The 12,124-nt window shown below is 35.0% G+C and overlaps 1 protein-coding gene across 3 annotated transcripts in view; it reads left to right on the top strand.

Moving 5' to 3' along the window:
- Positions 1-12,124, top strand: part of SCAPER (S-phase cyclin A associated protein in the ER) — a 196,622-nt gene that overhangs the window by 101,284 nt on the left and 83,214 nt on the right. For all 3 annotated transcript variants that reach the window (XM_054699974.1, XM_054699971.1, XM_054699972.1), the window contains one exon: positions 6,709-6,866. In XM_054699974.1, the coding sequence (XP_054555949.1) occupies positions 6,709-6,866 (158 nt within the window). The remainder of the gene's footprint in view (positions 1-6,708; positions 6,867-12,124) is intronic.

The following is a 12,124-nucleotide window of genomic DNA, read 5'->3' as shown; positions in this document are numbered from 1 at the left end:
TGTTTCATTGATCGTTATGTCTATTTTTATTCCAATACTATTACTGTCTTAATTGTTGTTACTTTATATTTTAAAATTGGATAATATGATGCATCTTTTTCTTCCCTCTTTCAAGATTATTTTACCTATTCAGGGTCTTTTGTGATTCCATATAAATTTTAGGCTTTTTTGGTTCTATTTCTTGAAAAATGTCATTAGAATTTTTTTCTTTTTTCTTTTTTTTTGACGTTGTAAAAAAAGGCAAACGTTGTACTTTATTTTTTTGAGGTACAGATTCCGAGTCTAAAAATGACTATCATTTCTCTTTTGTGATTAAAGAAGTCATATTTATTTATATCCTGACTATTAATACAGGATAGGCAGCATTCCTGTGTTCCAGCATTAAACAATAGGTCATAGAGTAACTGCCCAGTGGTAGTAAAACCAGTCAGTATTTTGTATGTGTCAAGAAACTAACTAAACACCTGTGCAAAAAGAAGTCATAGATAAGCATGACACCTTGTAAGTTAAGTTAAAAGACCTACACTTGTCTCTTGTTTCAGTTTTCAGTCACTATTTTGTTTTCTCTTGTGCTTCAGCTCCCTCCTTAGCCAAGGAGAGAGGGGAATATTTTCTCAGACACTTCTTCCTAACTTGTTGTTAGATTCACAGGGAGGCAGTGTGCTGTAGAGAAAGAGTCCAGACTCTAAAGCCTTCCGTTCACAGCTTAACCTGCTAGAGCCAAATATCACTGTAATTTTGATAGTGAGTGCTTTGAATCTTTTGGTAGGATGGTCATTTGGATGATATTTATTCTCCTCCACTGTGAACTTGGGATATCTTTCCATATCTTTATGTCTTGTTCTATATTTTGAAATAGTGACTTATTTTTATTGCATAGATCATTCACTCCTTTGTAAATGCATTCCAAAATATTCTTCTTGATGTGGCTGTTACTAGGGTTACATATAGGAATGCAACAGATTATTGTGTATTTGAGTCCCTTTAGAATTTTTGGTGAGCCAGTTTAGTGGTGAAGAATTACTTCATTTATTTTTTCAGTTAATAGTTTATAAGACTTGCAGTATCTTTTTTCCCCCATGTTTGTTCTTGTATTAGAAATATAGGATCCTCCCCTCCCTCCTCTCCCTCACCACGCTGTACACACTCCCAAGACACACAGAGTCCACCACCATGGTCCATGGTGCTCCCTCCCCCTCATGCTTTTGCCCCTCTCCTTCCTTCTCTGGGATTCTCAGTTTTGTAGGTTTCTAGGGGTAGTTCTAAGTGCAGCTTTATCTGACCCTTTGTTTAGTCTTTCTGTATTCCACATATAAGCTGCACCATCCAGTGTTTCTCTCCTCTGGCTTATTTTGTTTAGTGCACTCCCTTTCAGTTCCATCCATGTTGCTGCATATGGTGTGAGTTTATGTTTTTTGATTGCTAAGAAGTATTTCATTGTGTGCGTACACCAAGTCTTCTTGATCCACTCATTATTTGAATGCTTAGGTTTTTTCATATCCTGGCTATTATAAATAGTGCTGCAGTGAATGTGAGAGTGGATATTTCCCTTCAAATTAGTATGTTTGTATTCTTTTGAGTGAAATTGCTGGATTATAGCAGAACTATTTTTTTTTTTAAAGATTTATTTATTTATTTATACATGCACTGGGTACAGTCAGAAGCGCGGGGGGTGGGGGGGAGTGAGAGAATTCACCAGAGTCAGAGCGGAGAGCAGAACAGGCAGACTGACGAAGTACACTGCGGAGGGGAGCAGCGGGCGGCAGGAGAGGTCTGCGCGCCGTGTGAGACCCTCTCCCGGGGGCCGGGGATTGAACTGGCGCTGCAGAGGCTGCGGGCAGCTTCGCAACCCAGAGCTCAACTGCTGCGCTACTGGGGAGGCCCCCAGAACTATTTTTAATATACTGAGAAATCTCCATACTGTTTTCCACAGGGGCTGACTCAGCCATCTTTCCTACCAAAAGTGTACACCAGTTCTACACATCTTCCCCAACATATTGTTGTTTCTGGCCTTTTTCATATGAACCATTCTCATAGCCAAGGTGGTGCCTCATTGTGGTTTTATTTTGCATTTCCCTGACAATAAGTGATGTTGAACTTTTTTTTCATACTCCATTTGGCTATCCATATGTTTTCTTTGGAGCAGTGCCTATGTAGTTCTTCTGGCCATTTTTGATTGGGTTATTTGTTTTCTTTTTGTTAAGTTGTATTGAGTTATTTGTAGATCTTTGCTATCAGCCCCTTTTCAGGTGTATGGTGTGCAAAGTACTTTCTCCCATTGAGTAGGGCATCTTTATTTTAGGGATAGTTTCATTCATTGTGCAGAAACTTTTTAGTTAGATGCAGTCCAAATTATTTATATTCTCTTTTGTTTTCTTTGTTATTAGAGGTGAATCCACAAAGATACCTCTGAAACTTATATCATGGAGTGTTTTGCCTATGCTTTTTTCCTATGTATTTAATGGTTTGCAGTCTTACATCCAAATCTTTAATCTATTTTAAATTGATTTTTGTGTGTGCTATAAAATAGTCATCTTGTTTCATTCCTGTGCATTCCGCTGTCCAGTTTTCCCAACACCACTCATTGAAGAGGCTTTCTTTGCTCTAGTATACATTCTTGGCTGCTTTGCTGTAGATTAACTATCATAAGTGTGGGTTTATTTCTGGGTTCTCAATTCTATTTCATTGGTTTGTGCTTCTGCTTTTCTTCCAGTACCATTCTCTTTTGATTATTATAGCTTTGTAGTAGAGTGTGAAGTCTGGAAGTGTGCCATTCTTCCTCTTTTTTTTGGTCAGGATTATTTTGGCTATTTGGGGTCTTTTTTTTTTTAAGATTTATTTATTTTTACACAAGAACCAGGGTACAGAGCAGATGTGTGGGAGGGTGAGAGGATTCACCGGAGACAGAACAGGGAACAGAACAGGCAGACTGATGAAATACACTGCTGAGGGGAGCAGCGGGTGAGACAAGAGAGTTCTGCTTTGCCATGTGGAATTCTCGCTGGGATTGAATCCATGCTGCAGAGGCTGTGGACAGCTTCACAGTGCGGCACTCAACTGCCTCTGCCACCATGTGAATTTCAGTATTGTTTATTCCATTTTTTGGAAGAATGCCAAAATGGTATTGGATTGAATTTGGATAGGGTGGTCATTTTACCAGTATTGGCTCTTCCAATCCATGAGCAGAGGATATCTATCCATTTGTGTCCTTCATTTCTTTAAACAATATCTCGTAATTATTTTTTCTGTAGTTTCTTTTTTTCCCCCTAGGTGTTTATTTTGGTGTAATTGTAAATGTGATTTCTTAATTTTTTTCTCTTCTAGTGCATTGTTTACATGTTGGAAGAAATGTGATTTTTGTGTGTCAATTTTGTAAATTGCCACTTTTGTGAATTGATTTTTTGTTTCAATTAGTTTTTCAGTGGCATCTTTAGGATTACTGCGTCTTCTGAAAATATTGATAGTTTTACTTCTTTTTCCTATTTGGATTACTGATTTGTATCTTTCTTTTTTCCCCCCTAGTTTCTCTAGCTAGGTGATGGTGGTGGAAGTGGACATATTTGTCTTAGTGGAAAAACTCAAGTTTTTCACCAGTGAGAATGATTTTTGCTGGGTTTGCCACATATGACCCTTATTAAGTTGAGAAATGTTCTATTACCCACAGGTTTTTTTTTTTCTTCATAAATGAATGTTAAAGCTTGCCAACTTCTTTCTCAGCACCTGTTGATGTGATCATATGGTTTTTAGGTTTTCCATCATAGATGTGGTGAATTACATTGATTTTTCGGATACTGAACCATCCTTGTGCTCCTGGTATGAATCCCACTTGGTCATAATGTATTAACCTTTTATTGCATTGTTGGATTCAATTTGCTAGGATTTTTTGAGGAATTTCTCACCTGTGTTTATGAGACAAGTTGTTCTGTAGTTTTCTTTTTTCTGTGTTGTGTTGATTATCTTTCAGTATTAGCATTATATTGGCCTGATAAAATATGTCTAGGCATGTCCCCTCATTCTCCATTGTTTGAAAGAGATTGAGCAGGATAGGTTTTAACTCCTCTTTGAAAGTTTGGTAGAATGCAGGCTCCCCAGTGGCTCAGGAGTTAAAGACACAGCGCTGTCAAGCTATTGCCAGCCATTGAGTTTGATCCCTAGCTGGCCAGGGAGCTACCCACATGGCACAGCAGACTTCTCCTGACTCACCTGCTGCTCCCCTCAGCAATGCATTTCAGTTCCCCACTCTGTCTCTGGTGAATCCTCTCACCCTCCCGCACCTCTGTTCTGTACCCCAGTTTTTGTATGCATAAATAAGTAAATCTTTAAGAAAAAAAGTTTGGTAGAATGTGATTGTTTTCTTAATTTCTTTTGTGATGCCAGCTGGTCCTGGGCTTTTGTTTTTTGGTGGAGTTTTTATCACTGTTTCACAGTTTTGTTGCTTGTGAGTGCTTTCTTCAAGTTTTGTATTTCTTCCTTATTCAGTCTCAGATGGTTTTATCATTCCAAGGATTTGCTCCTCTTCTCTTATTAGCATACAGATGTTCAAAGTAATCTCTTATCCTCTCAGGTTCTGCAATTTCCATTATAATTTCTCATTTTTCATTTCTAATTCTATTTATTTGTTTCTCCCTTTTCTTTCGATGAGCCTACCTAAAGATTTGTTTATTTTGTTAATGTTTTTCTAAGAACTAACTTTTGGTTTATTGATCTTTTTAATTTAAAAAATTTATTTCTGTTCTGATTTTTAGTATTTCCTTTCTACTGCTGGATTTTGGTTTTGTTTGTTCTTTTTCTCGTTCCTGAGGTGAGAGATAAGATTATATGTACTCTTGTTTTTTTGATGTGGACCTGTATTGCTGTGACCCTCCTTCTTAGTATCGCTATTGCTGTATCCTATAAATTCTGTAAAGTTGTGTCTTTACTGTCATTTGTCTCCAGGTATTTTTTGATCTCTTTGATTTCCTTATTAACCCAGTGGTTTTTAAGTATTGTGTTGTTCAGACTTCACGTATTAGAGGTTTTTCCTGATTCCTTTTTGTGGTTAATATCTTGTTTGATATCATTATGATCAGAGAAGATCTTCATGAATTGGTTAATACTTGTCTTGTGACACAGTGTGTAATTGATCCTCATGGATCTCCCATGTGCACTTGAGAAGCATATGTTCAGCACTTTTTGGGTACAGTGCCCTATAAAAATATTAAGCTGATGTCATCTAATGCTTTCTTTAATGCTATTATGTCCTTATTTATTTTCTGTCTGGCTGACCTGTCCATTGGTGAATATGTTTTCCCCAATGTCTGTTTTTAGATATGATAGCAATTGCCTTCTGTATTCTGATAGTATTTGCTAGCCAGGTATATGTTCATGAGTGCTATGTCTTCTTGATGTATTGTTTCCTGATTGTTCCTTTCTTGATGTATTGTTCCCTGATTGTTCCCGTCTTGATGTATTGTTCCCACAATAAAGTGCCCTACTTTGGGGAAGGTTGATTGACTTTGGATCCTTATAATAATTGAACGCTATAGGAGGGGGAAGTATATATAAGAAAACAAAGCTAAGTGTTTGTATATTCAAGCACCATTTTAAGGGAAGTTCCCTTATAGTATGTTCCTTCGGTCTGAGGATTTGAGTATGGTACAGTGCATGGTTTATTTTTATTTTGGAAGCATTTACTGATCTGCATATTATCATGTCACTATGATTAATTGACAATATTGTGAAGATAAAACATACTCTTTCTTTTAGTCTGCTGAGACTATAGCTCATAGGCTACCTTTAGTATGTCTATTCATTTTTGTTTTTATTTGTTATATCCTTACTCAAGATATTTAGTTACCAATTTTTTTTATTGAAGTCATCTCCATTATTTTAACTCATAATTTAAATCTTAAACTATGAATTATGAGTACAAAAAGAATTTATTGATTCTGTTTTGAACAAGTTTCTAGGCAATTGATAAAGATAAGCATTTGGAAAGCTTTGATGGTGAACTTTTAAAGTTGTTGAATGAGGAGTGGTTATGAAAACTATGAAAGATTGGGGAAAGTATTACTAATTGAGTAGGATTACATACTTGTATTGTTTAATAGGTGTCTCTAAATTCTCAGTCCATTTTACTTTTTTATTATTTTTTTTTTGTGGGACCCTAATCCTTGCCGGTGGCTGGGGAACAAACTGGCGCTGCAGAGGCTGTGGGCAGCCTCGCAGCCCAGCGCTCAACCACTGCGCCACCAGGGGAGGCCCAATTCGCAGTCCATTTTAAAGAAACCAAAATTAGACATTGTCTGTGAGGCATTATGTTGCAGTTTATGTAGCAAATGTATACAAAGAATAAACTTGTTTTAATAGTACCTCTATTACTAGATTGGCAACTTAATGCACACTTTAATATGTAATTAATACACAGTTTTAAATGAAAATAGAAAGTCTAAGGTATATATGCATATTTTCTAAGATTCCCTATTTAATTTTCCTTTAAAGCATATGAATGAGAGCTTCTGTATTATCCTTGTTCCCAGCAATATATATTAATTCAGTGAAATATTAGACCATGATAAATTTATGAATATACTTGCCTTAAATTGCATTTTAGTATGTTGGTCTGTAAATAAACACATAATTTATTTAGTTTTAAAATGTAGTAGATACTATATTTAAATTTTGACTTTTATATTTGGCTTCTTATTAATGTAGTCATTTTCTCTGTAGGGGTTCACCTGGCACAGTGGCTGCTCCCCGATTGGCTCCCACAGGTGTCAGTTGGGCTGACAAGGTAAAGGCTCATCATACAGGCTCAATTGCACCTTCAGATGTAACACCTCAGTCTTGCCCACCATTAACAGTGCAGAAGTCTTCTCGCAAAAATGGCAAGTGATTTTGAATCAATCTTTTTATGTAGCAGACAGGTGGATATGTAAGCAAATACTTATTTTACTTGAAATGGTTGATAATAGCATTATGTATTTTATTATTTGGATCATCTGTGTGATATTAATTTGCCTTAGTTAAAATTGATAAAGTAATCTTAAAAAGTGAAGATAACTACTTTTCAGCACTCTATAAAACTTTATGGGAATCATGCTTGTCTCAGGTTTGTACTGTATAAATTTTAAGAGAGTGATTTCTTTTGTCAGTTCAGTTATTTATTTATTTTTAATTAATTAGTTTATTTATACAAGCACTGGGTACAGTCAGAAGCACGGGAGGGTGAGAGAATTCACCAGAGCCAGAGCGGGGAACAGATCAGGCAGACTGATGAAATATACTGCTGAGGGGAGCAGCGGGCATGGCAGGAAAGGTCTGCACGCCATGTGGGCCCCTCACAGGTAGCTGGGGATCGAACTGGCGCTGCAGAGGCTGCGGGCAGCTTCACAGTCCAGTGCTCCACCTCTGTGCCACCAGGAGAGGCCCGTCTTTTGTCAGTTCATTTAGTATGTCTTTTGTAGCTCTTTTTGACTTATGGTAAGTTAGACTATCCTCTAGGAAGCCATGAAGTCATTACTTCATTTCATTAGTATTTGAGGATTATTTTGGTACCATAATATAATGTCTTTGTATGTCTTTGCTTACACATCTGTGTTCGATATCACCAGAATTACTAAGGTGCATAAGTAAATAGAAGGGCTGTTATTCTGAGAGTCTATCTTGGACTTGTTCCATGAGAATTTCCTTCATAAAATCTTTTTATATAGAAATCTAGAGAGAATTTTATATATTTACATCTATAGATACTTTGAACTCTAGAATAATAGTAATAGTGAATTTGTAGGAGCAGCATGAGAATACTGCTTTTTCCTTCAATGAAAAATCATTTGGGGGCTTTTAGATTCAGAATTTTTTTTTGAACATAACAGGTATTTCCGCTTTTACATTATAAGTAGATTTTTGTCCATTTTGGTCATAGTAAGTTCTGTTGACTTATTTCATATAATATTTCTTATTTAATCTACTTTCTGTACCTCTTGATTTTTTTATATAGAGGTGTAGAAAATTGAGAATGAAGGCATGAGTTCTTTCTCTTTCTACAGTTTCCTTTTTCCTTTCTATATGTTGAGAGCCTAAAAGAAATGTGTTAAAAATCAAAATTTTGAATCTTAAAGATGTCGTGGTACTAGCACATATGGTTTTATTTAAAGCAGTACCCTCAGATTATTATTCATGATTATGACCCATTTAATTGAGATGAAACATCTTGATTACAAGTAGGTTTAAAAATACCCTTGTTAGTATATCAGGAGGTTTTGTTTTTGACCACTTTGTTCTTCAGTTTTGAGGCTTTAGTGCACTGTTATGCAGGTTAATTTTGGTGTATTAAGCCATTTATAAAGCAGTAGCTCTATATTGACATTTGTGATAGACTATAAAAATTATTTTTGTTAAAGATGACAGATTGAAGATATACATTTACTACTCTTTCTCTGAATTTTATGAAAATGATATTAAAGGATTTAGAAATAGGACTTAAAGGAAAAATTGCAGAAGAAAGATAATATGAACATATTTTGGGTAGTAGAAAATAGAAAGACCCAGGTGACATTTGAGTAACCTGAGCTGAAACCTACCTCAGAATGGATAAAACTTTAAACCAATCCAGTTTGCCCCATGGAACTTTTGGGAGTTGGAAATTGGTAGGAGCAGGTATCTTGAGGTGAAGGTCAAGGTAGTATTTGTATGTTAAGAAACATCTTAGGTTCTTTTTCTTCTCTGCAACTCTTAACAGTATGATAACTCTGTCTCTCTCACTCAGCAGAATATTGGAGGTATATTCTCTGGAAAAAGTAAAAAAAAAGATGGTATCAAACCTGAGAGAAACATGTACATTGGAAGGTGGGAAGTACAATATTGAAAAGAAAGTGTTTAATACTAGATACTTTTTATTTATTGAAGGGTTATTTTTAACAGATAAAGTAATTCTAAATTTATATGTACATATCTTTAAAACACAATAAAGCAATAATTTGAAATAATTGAAAAATCTGTAGTCATACTATATTTTAAAGTAACTGTCTCAACAACTGAGAGTCTATGTAGACAAAGAGTCAATAAAGACATAAAATACCTGAATGAATGTGGCATAATGGATTTGTCTATGAGATTTTTTTTTATGCTTCAGTCCAGAAACTTCTTACTGTTATGTCTTCTAGTCTATAATCTTCTGTTCTCTTGTTTTTAATCCATAATAATGCCTATTTTATTTTTAAAGTCTATGTAAAGTGTAACTATCTGAACTACTTGTGACTTCTTAATACTTAATACTTCGGGGAGTTCTTAGTTTTTTGATCCTGTTGTTGTTTTGTGCTTTTTAGCATGCCTCATAATATTTAATTGTACGTTTAACATAGTTTATTAAAAATTGAAGGGATTCCTTCTAAAAGGATTACTTTTCCTCTGGAAAGTAGATAAAGAACAAGCAGATCACCTTAATTCTTTCAACATTTGGTTTGAGGTTTTATTAAAGTTGATGTATTTTAGTTATATCTTCATTCCTTTGGGGGTCTCAACTGAAGACTTCAGGTGTTTGCCAAGGCCACTACATTCCTGAATTTCAGCTTTTGTTTCCTGAGTACTGTATAGTTGCTACAATATCTGCTTAGCTCATTAGCATCCCAGCTGCTGCTTTCTGCTGGGTGTCTTGGAGTTTTGCCCTGTATATGCAAAGCTTAACAGTTGTCAAACTTCTTAAGGAAAGATTGAATGCAGATTTTTTTTGAATATCATGCTTGCAATTTCCCCGTGTCCAGTTTTTACTTTGGATTCTTTGAACTCCAATATCTTTTTTTTTTTTTTTTAGTCAGAAGGGACTTCTGGTTTCTGCTAGAACTCACTTCCTTGGAACAGTGGATTCCAAATGTCTTTATAGAAAATTCTAGGGTGAATGTGTATCCTTTTTTCTCAAGAGTTGTAGTCCCTCAAATCTTGCCTATACTGGATGTTTTTTAATGGCTTAACAGTTTATATATTTTTGTCAAACTTTTATAGTTGTGTTTGGCAGGAAGAGGATTAGTTTTGATACAGGATACATTGTCATGCCGCTAAGTTCCAATACATATTTAAGCACATGTGGAACATTTACTAAAATTGACACATGCACAACCATTAAACAAGTTTCAGGTTGGTAACATGCTATCTCTTTGAATACAGTAAAATTAAATTAGAAATCAATCAAAAAAAAAGTTATAAATTTCCCATATTTTTGGAATTTTGGAATATATATCTGAGTAACTGTAGCGCCAGGAAGGGCACAGAGCAGGTTTTCTATGATTGGAGCAGACGCAGTAAAGGAGAGTCCTAGAGCCATTGGTGCCTTTCTCAGGTGTTTATTGAGCTTTTACATGTAGTGTAACAACCAGGTACACAGCAGGCAGGGGTGCCCGGGGGCCAGGAGGCCGGGAGGCCCCCAGGTCCCTGGAAAATCTTCACTCTGGGCTTCTCTGGCTTCTTTCTCCCTTTTTCATGTTCTCTCTCTCTCTGCCTCTGCTTCTCTGGGTGAATATATCAATACTGCAACCTTGGCCCACAGAAGTAAATAATGCAACTGAATATAACAATGTAACAAAATGCAGGTCCCCCCCACCCCCCATCAGGCAAATCCTAATGGTGATGGCGGAAAAGCCTGAAAATCATTTACCCTACAGTAACCATGAGTCAGAGAACAAATCACAATGAATAGTAGAAAATGTGAATTGAGTGAAAATGAACTTTTAAGGTAAAGCTATGCTTTGGGGAAAATTTCTATTAAGCTTAATTGCATGTAGAAAACCTAAAACCCACACTTTTTGTCTACTTCAAGAAGTTAGAAAAGAACAAAGTAAACCCTAGGACCATAGAAGGAAAAAAATACATAGTTGAGAACAGAGAAAATCAACAAAGCCAAAGGTACAGATATCTAGTAACACTGATGAAGAAAGAGAAGTGGCGAAGTGCAGTAGGGGGGATGAAATAGAGATGTGGGTAGACATCCCACAGATGTTAAAATGGCAGTGGGAGGATATTAGGAATAATATTATATACTAGATTTAGAAACTTAGATAAAATTAACAAATTCCCCCAAAATACAAAATCATAAAATTTGCATAGCAAGAATTAGAAAAACTTAAAAACATGTATTAAAAAAATGAGTCCACAAAAATTTTCCACGAAGAAAATTTAAATCAAGATCGCTTTGACTGTGAATTCTACATACGTTTAAGGTAAAAATACCAATCTTACAGAAATTCTCTAAAAAATAAAAAAGTAGAGCTTATTTTATGATACCAGCATAACCTTAATATCAAAACCTCATTAGAATATCTCATTTTTTTCTTGAATACTGATGTAAGGGCCCTAAACAGAATATTAATGAATTAAGTACAATAAAAATGATAGCAAATCATGATCAGGTTGGGATTATTTTAATTTTTCAGTTGTTGGTTGTACTAACTTGAATTTAATGCCTCTTTATATTAAAGACATTTATAAATAATATTGTAAAATATTAAAAATCATACAACTCTAGAGTATAAAAATTATAACACATAATTTTGAATTTTGTGTACTTCTATCCTAAGATTATTGTAAGTATTTAGAAGCTTTTGGATAGTTAAATTTCATGATTTTCTGTTTTCAGCAAACATTCTTCAATATGGGAATAGATTTTTAATGTAATTTTTCCTGAAGTTTCATTAAAAATTTAATTTTTCCATCACTAATACTAAAATGTTCAAGAGACCTGTGTTATTGTTTTAATTCTGATATATTCCTCTTGACTTGCTTCAGTGGGACAAAATTTAAAAATTTTTACTGATACTTTTGGCCATTTACTGGTTTATGGTTAGATCCAAGTTTTAAACAGTATTTTATTCTATCAGGAAACTTTCAAAGAAGAGATGCTTTTTTTGTTTTTATTTTATGTTATATGTATTTTAAATAATGCCTCCTTTTTGTACAATGCATGCTTTCTCCTCTCAGGTATAGTCTCCACAAAATTTCTACCACTAGTTAACCTTTTACTAACATCATAGTCCCTTGTGTAAGGACACATTCCCTCCTGTTTTGATCCCTTCCCCCCCCCAGAGTATCTCTAATTAAGAGTTGCCTGTTAATTTTGTTTTTTACTTATTATAATAATATTTTTTTTCCAGGTCCC

The sequence above is a fragment of the Talpa occidentalis genome, unplaced genomic scaffold, assembly GCF_014898055.3.
Source record: "Talpa occidentalis isolate TD23 unplaced genomic scaffold, MPIMG_talOcc4v2.1 talOcc4.11, whole genome shotgun sequence".
NCBI lineage: Eukaryota > Metazoa > Chordata > Mammalia > Eulipotyphla > Talpidae > Talpa > Talpa occidentalis.
This window is presented reverse-complemented; position numbering and strand designations above follow the sequence as displayed.